Source organism: Diadema antillarum, unplaced genomic scaffold (genome assembly GCF_040938485.1).
Source record: "Diadema antillarum isolate AM-2024a unplaced genomic scaffold, OU_Dant_1.0 scf00000197, whole genome shotgun sequence".
Classification (NCBI taxonomy): domain Eukaryota; kingdom Metazoa; phylum Echinodermata; class Echinoidea; order Diadematoida; family Diadematidae; genus Diadema; species Diadema antillarum.
Window position 1 is genome coordinate 3,291,448 of NW_027271086.1, and position 20,928 is coordinate 3,312,375.

General features: G+C 38.2%; 1 protein-coding gene across 1 annotated transcript; it reads left to right on the forward strand.

Moving 5' to 3' along the window:
* The first annotated feature begins 584 nt into the window (after nucleotides 1-584).
* LOC139723656 (protein cornichon homolog 1-like) lies at nucleotides 585-15,915 on the forward strand. The gene is made up of 5 exons (XM_071634881.1): nucleotides 585-674; nucleotides 8,821-8,889; nucleotides 11,094-11,206; nucleotides 11,822-11,965; nucleotides 13,123-15,915. The coding sequence occupies exons 1-5, from the start codon at nucleotides 594-596 to the stop codon at nucleotides 13,148-13,150; spliced, it is 435 nt and encodes a 144-aa protein (XP_071490982.1). The 5' UTR covers nucleotides 585-593; the 3' UTR covers nucleotides 13,151-15,915.
* Nucleotides 15,916-20,928: the final 5,013 nt, after the last annotated feature.

Consider the following 20,928-nt stretch of genomic DNA (forward strand, 5'->3'; position numbering starts at 1 on the left):
ATAAATGAAGAAAAAATTATTAAAAATTAGAAAACGCAGTTTTGCAAAACACTGAATAGCTGTCGATATTGAGTATGAATTCTTCTACAAACTGCACTTTGGTTGGAAGATGAAAGGGTGTGTACAGTTCTAGTCGAGGTGTAGTTTTAGCTTTTAACATTTTGCGAGATATTCAGAAACCACTCTATAAGACGTCAAAGAGCATGCAGTTCTAAGGGGTATCAAAAGTTTATTTGATGAAAATCGGTTTTGAAATGGCTGAGATATCCAAAAACAAGGTGAAACAAAGAGATCCTAATAAAGTTGGGGCATGTCGCCTTTTGTTATTAGCACTTTTTTGGGATATCTCAGCCATTTGAAAACCAATTTTTGTCAAATAAACGTTGAATCCTTCTTAAAATTACATGCCCTTTCATATTTCATGAGAGGCTTTTCATTATCTCACTTAGGAATGTTCAAAACATGAATCCCTACCTCAACCAGTACTGTACAATCCCAGCTTTTTGTCATACACGACGTGGACTACATCCGTCGAAACTGTAGAGGGCAGCAAAGAGGTGATTCACTAAATTTCGGAATTTCAAAGTTCCATCATGGCGTTCACTTTCGTCGCGTTTTGCTATTTGCTGGCCATGATATTGGCTGCAGTTTTGATATTCTTTGCCATCTTTCACGTAAGTCCTCAATTTCACTAATGGGAAGTTTGATTTACTGAACAAAAGATCCCTGTTGAATTTGTGTTGTAATAATATTCGCTAGCCGGTAGTCATACCTTGGGCGTGTAAACTACATATATTGTAGTCCCATACATTACATTTAACGTTACCTAGTGGGCTAATGGAATAGAACACTTAACGCATGGCCAGAGGACGGACAGGGTCTACTGACTGCACATGAAAGTAATAGTAACAGTGTAAAGTGTTGCCAGTTCATCTCAGACAATTCAGACTGTTCGTGTATGGAAGTGCAACGAAGCGTGCCTTCGCCGCTGATATAAACTTTTACTTTTGTATCCATGTAAAATTTTAATTTAAAATTTTAGTTTAACGTTAGACAACCTCTAACTCAGTCCGGGAAACCCGCTCATGAGGACCGCCCCCGCGTACGAGGATGGTCCCTCCTCATGAGGACCTCCCCCCGCCTCATGAGGCCCCCCGGGGAACGTCTCATGAGGCCCCCCATTCACTTCTTATTCATCTCACATCTGACGTATAAATTGTCGCAACTATGCATGGTGATTTTTTGTTACACACACATGTCCACTATCCATGATGAAAAGAAGAAAAAATCCTGTCTGTTTTTTTTTTCAAAAATCGAGTTTTAATCAACCGATGCAGAGCGCCCATCAAAACACGGGCGCCAGCGCGTTCGCACAATGCAAGACTGCCGCACCTAGCGGCCTGATCCGACTAAATATTTTCGATGCTTTTTTCTGCGGCTCTCACCTCTCCGGGCACGAATCAGCCTCGTGAAGCTGAAGTCTGACATCTTTTTGCACAAATTCGTAACGAGAAAAATTAAATCAGTACTAACCTGATCTTGTCCATATATTCCAAATTACTATTCCACACTGATAGAGTAGGTGGGTAGATGACATTCTCCAGTTTGTTAGCAAAATAATCACTTTGTAGGTATGACGAGTTCACTTTCTTCGTCAATTCCGCCCACGATTCCGCCGTTTGGGCGCTTTTTCTGGAATCATCCCGCGACGTCGCATCACATCACGCATCCAGCACATACCAGACTGGTATGTGCTGGATGCGTGATGTGATGCGACGTACGTCGCGTGGCGGGATGATTCCAGAGAAAGCGCCCAAACGGTAAGCGGGCGGCGGAATCGTGGGCGGAATTGACGAAGAAAGTGAACTCGTCATACCTACAAAGTGATTATTTTGCTAACAAACTGGAGTAAGTTGCGACAATTTATACGTCAGATGTGAGATGAATAAGAAGTGAATGGGGGGCCTCATGAGGCGTTCCCCGGGGGGCCTCATGAGGCGGGGGGAGGTCCTCATGAGGAGGGACCATCCTCGTACGCGGGGGCGGTCCTCATGAGCGGGTTTCCCGCACTGAACTGTCTTTAACGTCTTAGTCTACTCTAACTGCTAGTCTAGTCTGAGGCTCTAGACTAGGCTCTGCCTCTAGTCTAGTCAATAGAAAAATTTAGTCCAAATTAGATTTCTCAAACTCCATTGGCACTGCTGATGATCAATGAACCAAACAAACTGCTAACGCTAGTGCTAACACTACCATGTGACTACCATGACTACAGTAGTAAGAAGTTCTAATACTAATAATAGTGGTTTAGATCTAGCTTATTTCCAATTAAATTTCATCACATGAAATTTATGGAACCAAATTGGTTGTTGGAAGGTGTCAATATCGACATCGACTTTCAAGTTTTCACTCAAAACAAACCGGAACTCGCTCTTCGTGAGAGATCATGGCATATGCTGCCTTAACTGTGACTAGCCCAAACGCGAAGTGTTCGGGCTGCAGCTCTGTAGGATTTGGTGTCTCGTACAGGATACTATCACCTCAAAATTCCAACTCAAGTAAATTTACTAAAAAACTGCTGCAATTTGAATACATACATTTGGCCATTTTCAAACAAAAGTGGACATGAGGGTGAAAATTAAAACTTGGAAGAAATCAGTAGGCTTCAATATTTTTTGAAACTAGATATCTTAGACCATATTCTTCCATAAAGATTACGTAAAATAATTTATTATATCTCGTAATACAGCAAATTTAGAACTTGGGTAATTTAATGTCATAAAATGTGTATTTTTGCATCAAAATTCACATACTGCAAATCATGATAGAATATTTGTATTTAAAGAGTATTTGTTGATAAGATAAAACCTTAGTATTGTATTTATCCCCTAAATAGCATTACATATTCTCAGAAATCATTTTCAGAACAAATGAGGGCTTCAAAGTTTTCAAAAATGGTTGTCGTGTCACTCACGTTTTAAACATAAAAAGTTTTCTAGAGCTGTGCATTTTGAAAATCAAATTACCCCAATACAGGAGCAAATACAGTTTCATAATACCTTATTTCATGTGTAGTAACTTTGTCCAATTTGTAATATGTAAAGCCAGAATCTACAGTCAAAGTTCTGTCGTGTCACTCACAATGTTGTGTCACTCACGATATGTCGTGTCACTCACGATATCATATTGTACACATATCAGGACAGAGACTAATCATTAAAACATTATACTAAATGGAAACAATGAATATAATCAAATGTCATCCTTGGTAAGAGTAGGCCTCCTGTAGCTTTCCCTATTTATTTTCAGATTTGCCCATTGCAACAGGAATAGTCTGGTTATGATGAGTTCATCTGCATGTTACAGCGTGTTTGTGTTTGAAATCGGCACCATATCTTTTACATGTGGGCATTCCACTAAAAAAAAAAACCCCAAGAATAAAAAACAAAAATAATAAGCAAATATCCAGAAACAACTTTGTTTCACAGTGGATAGTATTTACAATTTGTAGGAAGGGTCATAGCAAACCGATATACAACACTTTTTGGTCCAATTTGGAAAAAACCCCAGTATTTTTCAGCTATTGAAATAGTGTGTCTTTTGCTGAAAATATTCATATTTGGCAAAATTTGCATGTAGATCTTCTGAAGTAGAAATTTTCACTATAAAATGACTTTCAGCTGATTAATCCTCCTTGGTATCTGATAAAATATAGTATTATATATTCAAATTTCAACCTCTTTCAAAGTGCCATGTCCATACTATTTTTGACATACAAGTTTTGGTAGAAAACAGTGTTTTGGTCAAATTTTGTTCTAAATTCAAATGCAAAGCTAAAGTGTGATATCACACAACACATCCACACAGTTCTTTGAATACCTGCATAATTCAATAAAAAAAAGTGCTATGGACATTACATCGCCATGCTGCAGACATTACACATTCGTAGAAAAAGTATTTAAAGGTTAAGTTATGATTGAGAGTAATAGTTTGGATTCTACACTGCAATAGTGATATCTGTCATAATGAATGCCCAAGCCCTTGCATAATCTATTAAACATTGTCATATGTGAGACTTTCATCAGCAATAAGTGCACTGTTTAACAAGGTTTTGACCAATCTTCTGCATCCATTATGATCTTCTATAGATCTATATATTTTTACCATGAAACTCTCAGGCAATTGATGTAACCTACAACTCTGTATGTAACAGCAGCAACAGCATATCATGCTGAGCGATTACACTGTGTTGGCAAGATTGTGAGTTGAAACATTGTTTGAGAAGAGAAACAGAAACATCCCTGTTAATAGTGGTATGATCAGTTGCTGTCTGACTTGTCTGTGAAACACATTCCAACTTACATTGGGAATATCTGACCATGTCATGACTGGTAGCCATCTCGACACATTTTGTCAGAAAAGAGAGATGTGCTCAAACATGACACTCTATGCAAGTTGTGTTAGGGGCATACAAAAGACATTACCAATTTACTATTCAATCCAGTTATTTACATGATGATTTTATGTTTCATCATTCAAATAATGTGGAAATGAAAAGGAATGTGACTGGAAATACCCCTTCCTCAGAGTCTACAGTTTGTTCCTTCTAGCAACTGTATTTTGGTTTGTAGAAATATAATGTTGTATCATAGCAACATTTACGTCCTGAATTACTATTACTTTGCATAAGAATCAAGTGTTTTGTACTTTTAGATATCATTTTGTACTGAACAAGCAAAGACATTCATGTGCCATGCAGTCTATTGCCTTGATTTTTGAGCAATCCAGAAAAGTGATAACTGTGGTCAGACTGTACTAAGTGATCTGTAAAGAGGCTAGTGCTTGGAGTATGACATTTCTGAAAAGACAAGAATCCATCAAAATTGCTTTGAGTGCAGCAAAGGAGAGCCATTCTTAGAACAGAATGAAGTCACAGCAGTAGTCCTTCTCCAACAATGAACTAACAACAAGAAAAAACAACTAATCACTTTTAGTAGCTTCAAGCCGATGTGGAAGCAAACAAACCATTTTTTCTAAACAGACTTTTCTCATCCTAGAAAGAATTGTGTAGAAGAAATAGAGTAAAACAAATCCTTCATAGTGCAAAATTACGTACTGAACATTTGTTGAAGTCTTACAATGTGTACATTAGTTTTCATTAGAATAGAAATTGGTTATTAGTGCAGAGTTACCATGAACATAATACCAAAAAAGTTACATTGTTGAGATAATTATGGAATTTTTGCACTTGTCGTGTCACTCACGTTTTGGATGTCGTGTCACTCACGGCACGTAAGGGTGAACCATTTACAACAGAGATGGAGGGATTGATTGTGACTATATATGTTAGATAGGTACACTATTGATGTACATGCACTATTACTCATGGTTCTCTTGGAGTACTACTTTGGCACGAATCCAGCTGTAACCGTTAATGGTCAGAAACCCATGTCCGAAATTTGTCGTGTCACTCACGCATCGTTTTTTAATCATAATTTACTTGTTAATTGGAGAATTCAAATCCAACTGGTAATGGTACATGCCAGTCCTACATTGAACCTAAAATGGTAGTCATGATCCATTCATAACCTCCAGGTGGGAAGATATGTGCCCTTCTCACTCTCAGATTGTCGTGTCACTCACGTTTGAAAATGACCATTTGTAGTACTATGGGGGGTTGTGTTTCCGGACACTTAACGTCTTAAGTTCGCGCGTGAAAACTTACCTATTTTACATAGAATATGCACCCTTCTTTTCTTCAAAGACTTGATATAGACTCCTCATATACTAGACAACATACTCTGAAAACGGCGTGAGAATTCCTAGGTGCGTCATTTTCATTACAGACGCACTTACAATACTGGTACAGCTGGTACGCGTCCGGTCCCACAACGCTTGGTGATACGATGTAGTCCAATTGTTGATAACACCTACCTGGAAACATTTGGTTCCTCTAATAGAGGTCTAGTCCCTTTCAGTTGAAATCGATGACTTTAAATGATATGGTCAAGAGGAATCTCTGAGACAGATTGATAACTACTCCGTTCGATAGATTTGAAACCTGTGCACATGCGCTAGGAGTGAAGTGTACCCTTTTGACAAGGCCCTCTCGCGCTGTACCGTATGTCAAAAAAAAAAAAATTACAACGGGGACCTCCGCAATGATAAGTTTAAAAATAGTGAATCAATCCAAATGCATTTTCAGGGTATGAAACTACAGTGTATAACTAATTGCCCACATCTTACAGAAAACCCCATTCAATTTGATTCAGTGGTCAAAGAGGAATAAGGAATTTTGTAGAACATGTAAGGAATCTCTTCCCTCCAAGTTCTGTCTAACTTGGAAGAATCAGACTCATGACATGCTTTATACAACAATCCACATTTCTCTGTGACCGCTTAACCAAATTGAATGGGGTTTTCTGCAAAATAGAGCTACTTAAGATGTTATATTTTAAGACCCTGACGTAGCATTTAGACAGTGTAATCATATTGGGTGTTGTAAATGCGAAAATCTAATTTTTTTTTTGGACTTACTGTATTGCATTACTTTCTGAGCGAGTAAGAAGCGATCCCAGGGGAGCACGATATCACGAGAGCGAAAGGGCCTTGTCCAAAGGCTAAAGACATTACGCCTTTCATGCATATCGCCAATGAGTATGCCGAGGTTGTTTCGAAAAACAAAGGAAGGCATTGGGAGAATGGAGATTGACTCGTAGAAAAACGTTTTTTCAAGACCATGGGATTAGTTTTAAAAATGAGCAAGTGAACGGCAGGTACATATGAATTAGATCTCCTAGGAAGCATATGCTGTAGTATAAAAGTAAGCCTTTTTTTATCGTACTGAGACAGCACTCTGTTGACTCAGTGGGGCGCTCCCACTAACAGCATAACTGTGTACCAGGAGCACCCCGGGGTTAATGCTACCTGTGCAATAGTACCCTAGTACATCATATAGAACTGAGGTTAGCCTTTTACATTAAAGGACAAGTTCACCTTCATAGACATGTGGGTTGAGTGAATGCAGCAATATTAGTAGAACACATCAGTGAGAGTTTGAGCAAAATCGGACAATCCGTTAAAAAGTTATGAATTTTTAAAGTTTCTGCTCAGTCATGGCTGGATGAAAAGACTAAGTATAGCTTGTGATGTCACATGAGTACAACGGTATAAAGAAAGAATAAAGAAAATTCAACATATTTCCATTTTTCTCGCATAACAAAAGAGCACTCGACTTCTCTCTCTCAGAAGGCAGGGGGAATAAAATTACCCTAATATTACATACGTCAGTAGCAAGTCGAAGAACTGTGCACTTTATTCAAAAAGTAAAGTTTTGTGAAATTCTCTTTTTATTTTCCTTATATAGTTGTACGCATGTGACATCATAAACTGTAGTAGTCTTCTCTTCCAGCAGTGACTGTGCAGATACTTAAAATATTCGTAACATTTGAACGGATTGTCCAATTTTCCTCAAACTTTCACTGATGTGTTCTACTAATATTGCTGCATTCTCTCAATCCTTATGTTTATGAAGGTGAACTTGTCCTTTAATACTACTTGAAGTTGAACCAAGACTCATTGCAGGAGCTAAAAATCAATGTTCTATGATTGTCTTAAGTTAAAAGAAGGTAGTTATTGAAAAATGTGTCTGTCTGTCTGTCTGTCTGTATTGTCTGCTCAATTTTTACTGTTCAATATGAGAGTATATTGAACAAAATGCATATAGACCTATGTATCAATTCCCCATAATAGGCTACCATTGTTCCTCGTCTGGCTGTTCAATACAGGCATGTTATTCTGTAGATTTAAGTCTGATTTCAGATTTTTTTTTTTTCTCAAATCTACAGTGCTGTACACGCATTTTGCTTTTTCCATGTATCAAAATCATCTGAAAATTTTGATTTCCGATTTTTTCAACAAACCTCAATATAATCCCAGTGTTAAATATGTGTACACTGTATTCCATTGTCTTGTCAGTTGTGCGAGTGCTTGCTGAGTGCACAAACGCTTGTTGGTATGTACTAAATGTGCAAAATCTAATTGCTTCAATTCACAAGCGCATAAACATCCTGCATGTGCAAGAACAGTGTGAGTAGCTCCTTTTTCAATGCAGTGTTGACTAGTCTAGTACAAGTACAGTACTTCTTCAGTTTATGCCATCTCTAGATAATAATGATTATGGATGATAATGATTATATTGGATGGCTTTAATTCATAGAATACCAGGGAATATTGCACTCATTAGGGCCAATATTCCTTGGTATCCCAGTCAATAAGTGGCGCGTCTGCCTCCAGATCCAAAGGAAGCAGGTTCGATTCCCGATTATAACAGAGCAATGTTGTGTGTAATCATACCATCTCCTCTAGGAAGAGGCAAGGTACTCCGTCCCTCGGATAGGATGGAAGTGCCATGTGTGAAAGAGTTGCAACTCATGGCATGCACAGAAAAGACTATCCCACTTCATTCATTCATCGCAAAGAAAAGGGGGTAAAACCTGGTGAAGTGGAACTGACTCCATGAAAGACCAGCTAGTGCAGCTGAACGTTGGCAATCCAGCCATATTTTTAGATGGAAAAGTGAAACAAACAGGCAACTACTGTAACAGTTTGAATTGTGGAGAAGCACAATTGCACCCCTTATATATGCTCCAAGTACAACAAGGCCTGCTCAATTTTGAGCATGCTAGAATCTTGCTTTTATCACTGGCTTTCATGCATTTATCAAAGCAGAGTTACAATATATAGTCTAATGTAAACTGTAAGTGTTGTAAATAGGATATTTGTACATTTACTTACATCCATGTGCTTTCATTTTTTATACAGATAATTGCATTTGATGAGCTGAAGACTGACTACAAGAATCCAATAGATCAGTGCAATAGCTTGAACCCGGTAAGTATTAACTGCTGTCACTGCACCTTTACACTGTAGTTGTACATGTACAATAGTGTACAGGGTAGACCTCTGGTGTCTTTCTGTCCTGCAGTTTGTAATGTAGGGAACAACCGCCTTCACCAAGGATTTCTTACAATAGATGTATCTTTTACTTCTCAGGCCATGTAATTGAGAGAGTATTCAGTGTTTACATAAAAGTGTTTTATCCTGCACCATGTACACTATTGTGATTCATAGCTCTAGGCCTATTTACACGGTTGCAAGCTTGAAGGCTAAACACATTTAACTATAAAGGAGTTTACAAGTTTTGTCTGTATCCTGATGTGACAGTACCATAGTTCATTATTAACTTGACGTTTCATAAAAAGTATTCTACAATTACAAAGCTTGCACTTTCAAAACTGTGCAATATTTCACGAAAATGTGCCTCTAGTGTAGCAGAATTATTGAAGAGACTCTCCAAATGTCAACACAGTGGTATACTATGCTTTTTAGATACTACACAAAATGACTTTCAGTGGAACACATTGTCATCAAATGGAACACTGTCATAGACAGAAAGTGAGATACCCATTGTGTGAAAAAAAAGGTCTCTTCAATCCAATGAATCAAGTGCATTTTCTTACACGTAAGCATATAAGTTTAACTATGCATAGATTCGCTTCTGTGCATTCTGTGCATTCACCTGTTATTCTGTGCTAGAGGAAGTAAAATCATGGCTGGTTGTATTTCATTCTCACAAAACTACAAATACTGAAGGCCTGTTATTTGGCAAGTTTTCACATTCAAATTTTATTTCCAATATTGTATTTTTTGTTTTCGATACACTGTACAAAAGACTAACAAACAATTATATAAACATACATATATGAAACTATTTGTTCAAAATCATTGTGTCATTGGAAAAAAGAGGCCCACATAAAAGACAAGCTTGTAGAGATGTATGCCACTCAATAAATTGAACTAACAAAAGAAAAAAAAAGTAAAGGAACAGAAGCACACACACAGGCGCACAGACACTCGCGGGAAACAAAGAAATAGGTAGGTAAACAACAAGATCCATTATAGAATGGGTAGCGAGAATCCTGCGATCTCATTGGTCGAGAGCTATGTGTTGATTTTTTTTACTGGCCGCACGCTGAGTCACAGTGGTAAACATGTTATCGCGCACTTGTAGCAAGAGTATGCGTACTTGTAACAAAGATTCGCGCACTAAGCAAGCGTTTGTGCACTCAGTACGAGATGCCTATTGGCTAAAACAACCATGCATCAGTATTTGTTATAAAATGGGTTCAAGAACGTAGCCAATAGGAAGCGCTGAAATGAGTCACGTGGGCTTTGATTACTTTAGTACCATTGCACTGCAGTACCAGTGCGCACTCAATCAGTTGTTACAAGTGCGTCGCAAGCTACTATACGCGCTGTCAATCCTGTAAACAACTTCTAGTTCGGGCTGTCGGCCGGCCTTTCTTGTGTGCATAACATATTATGTGACGTACGTATACAGTACTCTTATACGTACAGTACTTACGTGCGGGATTTCCGAGTGGGACGTGCTTGACTCTCTCGAGCGAGTGCTACATGTAGCTGACTGGTATTGACCCACAAAGGTACGTGAAAAATGCTGTAAGTTTTCGACCCATTTTATAAAACAAATGATGCAGAGGATTATTTCGTGGCGTTAGTGGAGATGCAGCTCACTCTCGGGTATTTACAATGTAGTGCAACATGCACTCGGATTCGCCTCGTGCATGTTTCACAATTGTAAATACCCTCAAGTGCGCTACGCCTCCACTAACGCACTCTATCCTGTGCATCATTTGTATACTGATGCATGGCTGGCCGTGCGTCCAGTAAAAACTGATGCATGGTTTTCGAGCTCTCGTCTATGCCAAGTTAAAAGGAAATGCATCCAGTAATTTTGTCATCGGGTAACACGAAAGAAAAATGTTTTTTTTGGGCAAGAAAATTACCCATTCTATAAATCAGATGATGCACATGTCTTTTCGTGCGTCAGTCGGAATATAGTGTGCATGCGGTAACTATGGAATTTAGCCTAAACCCACTCGGCTTCGCCTCGTCGGTTAAGCATTCCATAGTTACCTTATGCACACAATTCCGACTGACACACTCAGACCTGTGCGTCATTTGTATAATGGTTTGATTTTTTAAAGCACAATTATCTTTGTCTCTGTGCACAGCTCGTATTGCCCGAGTACATCATCCACATCTTCTTCAATGTACTGTTCCTGATTGCCGGGCAGTTCTTCACTGTGGCACTCAACTTACCGTTAATGGGGTATCACGTCTACAGGTGAGTTGGGAGTGGGTGGTTATGGAGCACAGAGGAGAATCTAGCCTCATTGAGATTACTGTGTGGAATGCACAAGCAGATGTGCATCAAAGAAGGTCAAAGGTTCAGGTTTGTGTGGCAAGTCTGTATGTCTGGCAGTTGTCGTATTGGAGGTCTCAAAGTTCAAGATGAAGGTGAAGATTGACATTTTTAAGCAATAGGTACCAGCTATACTGGTATGATTACACACATACTTACATGTAGACTATACATCTCCAGTGCCAGAACAAGTAGGCTGAAGTGCAGAACAAGATGTATGCTTCTTCATCACTTGTTGTACCTAAGGTTAATGCACTGCTTTACATTGATGATAACACAGTTTGCTGGTATGACAATTTACATTCAAATTTTCTCTGTGATCATGATGTACATATACATGATTGTCAATTTTTTTTTCTTCTTGTTTGTGTTTATATTCATATACTGGTATGTGTTTTTGTGTGTACATATACAGTACATTGATGATTAAAACATCAACTATTAAAGAAATTAGTTCATTTATTTACTCATGCATGTGTTTGCTGTGGAATTATTATCTTCTTTTCTTTTTACCTATTTTTCTTACATCTTATGTAGGTATGCCAACAGGCCGGTGATGAGTGGTCCGGGCCTGTACGATGCCACCACCATCATGAACGCAGACATCTTATCCCGGTGTATGAGGGAGGGCTGGATCAAGCTGGCCTTCTACCTCCTCTCCTTCTTCTACTATCTCTACAGGTGAGTCTGTCATGACTCTGCATTCACACTTCTCTCTTGGGTCTAGGAGGCAGTCCTTGGATGGGTCTTTTCTTGTGATGATTCACCGTCAACACTTCAAGATCTGCAGTGTTGATGTCTGATTTTAGGTTTTTCATACAGGAGTAATCCTTCATCTAAAGTTTTAGCCACATAGATATCATTCGATTAGATTGACTTGCGAATTTGCAAAGTTGAGGAAAAGACAGCCAAGTTTTAAGATAATCTGATGATATCTTGAAGGGATAGTATAGACAATTAGTTCTGGTTGAGGTGGGGATTCAGGTTTTAACCTTTTGCAAGATAATTAGAAACCACTTACACATGTACAATGTATATGAAATATTAAAAAGCTAACGATTCGAGGAGGAATTAAAAGTTAATTTAATGAAAATCGGTATTGAAATGGTGGAGATATATGAAAAAGCGTTCCTAAAAAAAGGTGGGTCTCACCTTTTATTAAGACCACTTTGTTTTCCTTTTCCTTTTGGTTTCAGATGTCTCCGCTAATTCAAAACCTATATTCATCAAACAACATTGATTCCTCTTAGAATTGTATGCTCTTTGATATTTCATATACATGCATGTGGATTCTAATTGTCTCACAAAAAGTTAAAACCTGAATCTCCATCTCAACAAGAACTATACCATCCCTTCAAAAGCGTTTTCTATGAAAGTATGACATCCCATCTAGTCCTTTATGTAGGTGTAACAAGGAATTTGGTAGTTAACCAACTCATTCTAATAGACTCTTTTCTTCAATGCCCTGTTTCTCTAAAGAACCCTTCTCAAAGCTGGATGTTCCATAAGTGTTAGCAGGTGATCAAGAGCAAGTAATTTTGTCCCTTGATGAAATATGCATCATTTTCAAACTGGAAATCTCTTTCAAAAATCTGATGTAGCCTAAACCATCTGATCCAACAATCTTTTTTTTTTCTCTCTCTCTCTTTGTTCTGTGATGTCTCTGACAGATATGAATGACATTACCTGCTTGTTGTTGTTTTTTTTTTCCACTTCATGTTCTCAGTGAATTGTGAACATTTTGCTCCAGTGACAAATGACATGGCATCAAATAGACCAAATCATTCTAGCTGATGTATTCTTTACTGTATTGCATGTGTGTTTGTTTTACATTTCAGCATGATCTATGTCCTGGTTTCTTCATGAGGCGCTGGTGGGCCTGAAAGAGGAGCTGCCCTGAAGTGTGTAGGTCCCCGGAAGAGCGTAAAATGTAGACTGGATTGTAAATAATTGACTTGGCAAGGTTGTCCAGAGCAAGTAAAGTAAGTAAGTACAGAAAAATAAAGGAACAACCACATGTAGTCTGTTGACATCAGAGAGGGTTAGGGTAGAACAGAGCCTGCATCAGAGTAATTTTGAAGGAAATTAGGGGTATTTTTATACATTGGATGGCCAGCTCTTGGTTCTCTTTCTAGCAGCATTTCATTGTTGGTTAGGTTCCCGTTCGAATGACTAAAGTCATTCTTATCATGCAGTCGTTGAAAGATCATGTAGTTTACTCTGCGTAGAAAAAAAAAAATCCAGTACAGTGGAGCTGATGATGTTTTGAAATTAAATGCATGTACTTTGTAAATCCATGAGAGTGATAATTCTCTGGGCTTTGGGTGGAGCTAGCAGCCATGTTTTTTATATACTGTGGAATCTTGTTACAAGATGTGGTAGGATATAACAAAACCATCTAATAACAAGACGATTATGCAGGTCCAAGCTCTTAATATTTCTTTATTTTGCACACTCTGGTATGGTGAGAAAAGTCATTATAGCAAGTTCCTTGTCATGGATTTTAGATTCCTGTTATAACAAAGTTCCCCTTTATGTATATTTTTTGTTCTGTCTTGGGCCTGTCTTGCAGCCTGATCTCTGAAATGTGTGTTGTCCTCAATAAGTGAACCAGCATCATTGTGTAGAGTATACATACATGAAGGTTACTACAGTATTGGGTAGAACACAGCACAGTACATAAATCATACTGTGGGTGACTATTCTCTAGTGATACATGTCAGAGGTTTTTGTTGTTGTTTTAATTTTTTTTTAATGCTGAAGGAATCATGGTGTGTTATGGAGCTCGTAAAGCCACTGTTTACCATGGGAGCAGTGATAAAAAAAAATGCTTGAATTATCTCATTTGATGCATGTGTATAGTTCAGTTGTATCACAAAACATTCTACCATTAAAAAAAAATGCAATAAAGCTGCAAATGTTAGAAGATATCACTAAATTTCTCAATAAATCATAACTGTAGACAGTTTATTCTAGAAACAATTTTAATAAACTTAACATTGATTATACTGATTAACATTTTACGTTGGTTGTTTCTATCCCTATGTAACTCACATTTTAGAACTACTGTACTTTGATGCACTAAAGCTTTTTTTTTCTTCATCTGCAAATGATAAAGAATGGCTTCAATGTATTGTGAGATGTTGACCTTTTCTCATGCTAAACTGCCCCATACATGTATTATCCATTTGGTATGTTTGCTTTTTAAAGTACATGTGCACAGCATTCACATATTACTACAGTGTACTTGTGCCATGAATTTTGCATTTACTGAATGTTTACCTGTTACAGTTGAAGTGCAAGTGAAGGCATTCTGTGATATACAAGGTAGTTGGATCATTGCCTTAGATATGTCAGTCTTAAAGGAATTATATAGTTTTTGTTAAGATGGGTTTTCCAACTGTTTTGTGAGAAAATGAAAAACCTCATATGAAATATTAAAGAGCATACAATTCTACGAGGAATTCAAAGTTCATTTTATAAAAATTTGTTTTGAAATGACTGAGATATCCAAAAACAAAGAGGCTCTAATAAAAGGTGGGACTTACATGTAGGGCCACTTTGTTTTAATTTGTTTTGTGATATCTTAACCATTTCTTAACCGATTTTCATCAAATAAACTTTGAATTTCTCTTAGAATTGTATGCTCTTTAACATGTTTTCTAGTTATCTCATAAAAAGTTAAAATCTGATTTCCCACCTCAACCAAAACTATACCATCCCTTTAAGGCACATTATTTCTTATTGAGGGTTAATGGCCTGAGTAAATTATCAACCATGGATTGGTTTTTGTACAGTTTGCAGACTGTTGAGGGAAGGGGGAAACGGTTTTACACCATTAACTTGATGAGGAGTATTTGGTATCCAGATGGGGGAGCATTTTGTGTCTGTGGACAGAAGTTTGAAACAATGTTTCAGACAAAATGATGGCTGGGAGGGCTTTCTTCGCAGTTTTTCATTTAGCTTTTATTGTAGTCACACATCTTAGATGTGCATCTGGTAAATGGTTTCACTGCATGTGAGCGTAATGTATCAATTTCTGCAAGCTGTGTCTCTCTCGAGGCTTCTCATTTCATGCGTCTAACTTTTGCTGTTTTTTTTACTCCAGCATTATGTTTCATTTTTATTGATTAATGTGAAAGTAATTGCTGGTTGTTCTATATTCCAAAGTGTGCATTGTAAAATGTAAACGCTCATGTCTTTGCTGTAAAGTTCATCTTTGCCTGAGACACGAAAAGAGTGGCATAGTTTATATATGCAATCAAATATTGATCGACAGGAAAGTGATCGCCTGACCATCGGGTTGAAAAGCTTCTGAAAACTACAATGCAGCATGAATGAAATGACGGAATATGTAGGAGAGTAAGTCAGCGCTGAGCAGAAACTTCCACCATTTTTGTAGCACCAGAGAATAAAAGATGGTGCTCTGTATAGAGGTATCATGACAGTAGTTGAGAGCCAACATAGCACCCAATAGTAAGTAATGCAGTCACTTGTCAGGAGTTTACCGTGTACATCATATGGCTCTAGGGTTTGGAAGGTACAGTCAACCTTGCCTAAGTTGAAACCAAAGGGACTGGAGGAGATTCTTTGACTTGCGTGAAATTTGATGTACACAAGCATTGTAGAGTGAACACAAGTCCATATCCATCAGCAGCAAAATTTTTCTTCGACTTGTGCAAGGTCGACTTAGGCGAGGTTGACTGTATGTGTGTACGTTTTGTCATCTGTGTGTTGGTGAGTTGGTGCATCAAATTGAGGGTGATTGTCACCTGATGTTTCCAGCAATGATTGCTGTGGAGGTAATTTGCTGTAGGTTTTTATTGATAGTGCTATGAGTAGATATATAAAAATAGGGATATACAGCTTCATGGCAAAATGGAAACTTTTCAGATGAACACTTTGATTCACATTTGCAAAAGGACCATTGTATGAAATGTGCCTTATACATCAATATACCAATCAGTTTGGGATAATAAAACAAGAATGGAATCATCATTCTCTATGATAACTCAGAAATCGAGGCAAAGGTCAGAATTGATAGACCTCCGAGTCAGTACCAGACTTTTATATTCTGGTTCGCAATTGCCTAATTCTTTGTGTTTGTATTCAAATGCAAGGAATCATCTTTGAAAGTGAGAAGTGTGTCACTTGCTGCAGTATTATTACAGAAACCTTGCACAGACAATTTGTATACGCACAGTAACAAAGCAAAAAAAAAAAAAAAAAGGAAGAAGTACATGTACTGTATTTGAGTTAGTGACAGCACCTGCCAACGAAATTAAATCGTTGACAATTTAAAAGTATCTTAGGGAATATTCTGTAAAGGCAGTGTATTGAGGTTGTTCATTTTCATCACAAATGGGGAAGAAAGGAGTGCTGAAATACTGAGCTGGTGGCGAAAGCTCGTCTCTCAATGAAAGTGATGTGATTGTACAACTTGTCCTCTGGGCAATGCGTATGTATGTCTGCTGGTTAAATTGTCTACCCTTCTAGTTGATGTATGCACAGTGCTGTATACTTTCGAGTTCCAAGGAAATGAATAGTGTTGTCTTGTAGTTTAGTCTCAACCATCGCATCATACCACCGGGTACACTGGTTTGTTTTGCTGTGCCCAACTGCTCAAAAAAAATTTTGTAGGTCTGAGAATTTGCTAGAAGCTAGAAATGAGCACTACAGCGAAATAATTGATCTGCATGATTTTAAAAGGGAGAAAATGCCATAGCTAACATACAGTTAATGTCTGTCATGTGTTGCAGTTGTTCGGTTTTTGCCTAAGTATGATTGATTTTGTATTGGGTACATACAATGTATTTTGTAATGTGTGTACATGTTGTTCTTTCCTGCTGTGAACCTTGTTTGATTATGGCAAGTGTGATGCGTGAATTACACGTGTATACTTCTAATGTACGTACATAATCGTGTTCCTGTGTGGTTATTTGCAGTATGCACATCGTATATCAGGCGTTTTGGTTGCTGATGCTGTCACAGGGATGATTTCCAAATTTTTATTTATTTATTCTTTTCAATTGATTTATTTCATACTTCTCGTCTTTCAATATTACATAAAAAAATAGCAGCACAAGTTCTTTTGCCTTATCAACAATCACAAAAGAAAATACATGATAATAACAATAATTATAGTGATAACTGGTCAAAAGTCAAAATGGGGTTGTTCAAAGAGAAGTATGATGGGACCTACATGAAAGCAAGCTTGTTTGGCTGTAAACCCAGAATGATCAGTGTTTGTGAAAGAGAAACAGGGAACAGAAGTTCAGACCAGGTGATTTAAAGGTACCAAATAAGGAAAACGAGGTATGCCAATGATTGAGAAATAAAAAAGAAAATTCTACTGAAATGCAAATCATAATTGTGACCAAAGCTATCATATGTTTCCGAAATAGGACATGATTTACATATAGGACATACTTAAGTGCACACTTAATATTACATTAAAACTATCACAAGGTTATATTCAGCAGAACACAAAAGTGACATACTATACAGCTATAAAGTCATTAATTGTTGCCTGCCGTCAGGTTCTGGGTAGAAAGTGAGAAAGAAGCAGAGAGAATGAGGGAGAGAAGGAGAATGAGTGCGGATCGGAGTTGCTAATGACAAATTCAGAGAGTGTGAAGGCAAAGCCCACATTGCAATCTGCAGCGTGTTGACACGTGTGTGTTTATGAGCAAGCTACAATTAAACAGCTATAATAACGTCGGCCTCATGCCAGAAGGGCCCTAACAGTGTACAAAGTCTGTGGTGTTAAGGCCCTTCTGGCATGAGGCCGACGAAATTTATTGTTTGCACCCAGCTGAGGAAAGTTTTGTTAAATACATGAGGCAAAACCTGTCCCTTGGAGGGCACATAACATAGAGGGGGCTGTTGTGATCAGAGAGTACGTGTATTTATAAACCAGTTTACAGTTAGCTCATGGGTGCATTGTTAAAGATGACCTTTCCTTTTTTTCTCAATTGGTTAAGCTCTTCACTCGTTTTCAAAGCAGCATGATACCATAAGCATGTCCACAATTTATGGAATTCACGTTCAAACAAAGAATGAACTTGCACATGCAGAGCAGGTGACAAGAGTAATTCAGTTTAGTTTATTTTATTTTCGCACGGAACCGGCTTCAGCCAATGGCTGTTCTTCAGCTGGTCCGTGCCCGACAAAATCACATATACATCATCATACATTGTACAATAACAAGCATATCAAACAAACAAAACAAAAAATACAAAACGTTGATTAAAACAAACAAAAAAAGCACTTAAATACAATAAGTACCAAAAATTGCCAAACGTTTACCCTCTCCCATCCCCCGTCCATTCATAACATAATACTGAATATTCACATAATATATATCTTTATCCATTAAATATGTTTCATAATCAATTATATTTTACCCTTACTCCTAAACAATAACCTCGAATACAGCAAATGTCTTACTTTTAATATATTCAGGAAGTTGATTCCATTTTATAACTCCTCTATTTGATAAACTCCGTTTTTTGAATTTGTCGCGGTCTTGCAATTTCTAGATTCTTACATGTATTCCTCAATCCATAATACAATTCTTTGAATACAAAATATTTCATAAACTCACCAGGCATCATTTCATGGACAAGTAGTCATTTCATTGTTTCACGTTGAATGCATAAACAAAGTCTTTCTACCAACATTGGTAAATACCAAGCTTGTTGTCGGGTGGGTGTGCCAGTAAGAACCATTTACAAGGGTTACATGAATAATCATTACATCAAGGATGCTTATCTCAGTGAATTAAAAACACACACGCCTGATGTACAAAAATGACCTTTTTCTACTCATGCGCAAAGTGCAAAATGTAAACTGGCTTTGATATTGAAGTGCTCACAGTCAGTGCATTTTAGTGCTCTTTTTGTTTGTTCATTTTCCATCTGAGAAGATGGCTGGATAGCCCATATTCAGCTACATTAAGCTGGTCTTTCACGGGGTCCAGTTGGATGTGAGGTGGGACCACTTCACCAGGTTAAACACCCTGCTCTTTGCGATGAATGAATGAAGGGGGATCTTCATTCTCGCCGTGATTTTATCTCACGGAACAGAAGCAGCAGTTACATTCATGTACCGTATCAGGGCAATTATACCCCCCCCCCCCCCCCCCCGCAGTTACCCCCGGCTAAAATACTGCTAAGCGGTAAGGTTAGAGTAACAATCAAGGATAGGGTTAGGTTTAGGGTTAGGATTTGGGGTTAGGGTTAGGGTTAGGATTAGGTTCAAGATTAGGATTAGAATTAGGGCCAGCGGAAGAGTCCGGGATAATTGCCCAGGGGAATTATTGCCCCAGACCCCGTTCATGTACACGTGCGACATAATATGCAAACAAGGGTATAATCAAAGAAGACTCCCGCCCTCAACGGTAGGATGCACTGGCGCAGTCTGCTGCTCGCCAAACGACACAGTGTGGCCAAAATGACGGCTGGAATGTCGCAAACTACCAATCGCTATACGCTGCAGTGTAAGATGAGTAACCGAATCTCACTAGGAGTAATTTAAGGAGGTCGCTGCAATGATAGTTGAGCAGGATTACTATAGATGTGTTAATCACCACTACCCTTACAACATGCCTTCCTGGTAAATCCTCGCCTTGTTAGAGTGGCATCAGCAACGCAATTGTGGGAACATAAGTATCGACTAGAAGGATAAAAGAATAATTAAAATTTCTCGAATGACCGTGCCTTGAGTGAAGCAATGAGTTATACAGAGCTAGTGTGAACTATTGGGTACTACATACATGAGTGTTGCACATCAAATGATTTTCCTACACGATCAAAATACCGTAAAGATCTGATTTGCACCAGACTGCTTGTGAAATATCCAAAATTTAAACTTTGAATTTAACAAATAAGAAACTCAAGAGGGCTCTCGCAGACAAGCAAACAAAGGGTGATCGCTTGTATACAGAAGCTGCACAAAAAGGCATTTGGCATAAAAACAGTTCTTATCGAAATGATAATCGTTTCCAAATACGTCAGTTACCAGACCGTAAATATCAGAGAACAGAGAAAACAAATGGATCAGTAGACATCTGAATCTATACCAATGTCTTTCTGCCTCTTGTTCCTGTCTTCCTCAGTTCTGACAACTCAAATTTATTGTTTGTTTGTTTGTTTGTTTGTTTGTTTGCTTATTTTTTAGATCTCAATGGGTAGGTGAATGAAATGCCATAACACAGACCAAACTCTGACATACGCTACAGGGGCCGCAAAACCGGAGGTGTGGCGGGGGGGGGGGGGGGGGGGGGAGGGCATCACCCCCAACACACATTTTTGGGGCTCTTCAACAAAGAACAAGAAAAAGAAATCACAAATAGATATTGAAATCAAAAAGCCATAACTCCCCAAGCAAGGGTTATGACGAAAATTCTTTCCCTCAGATCGAGGGGGGTGGGGGTGGGGGGGGGGGGTGGGGGAGGTGTGTGGTCAGTGTTACCATTAACCCAGAGCACCAGTCAGTTCGTTAATTATATTCTTTTCATTTTCGAAAGCGTCTTATGGTCGACTTACTCTAGAGCGTATCCATATTATGCATCAGGGATTTCGTATCATTTATTGATTGGTATTGATTTTCATTCACCTTTTATTCAACTGTCTTTCCAGTCC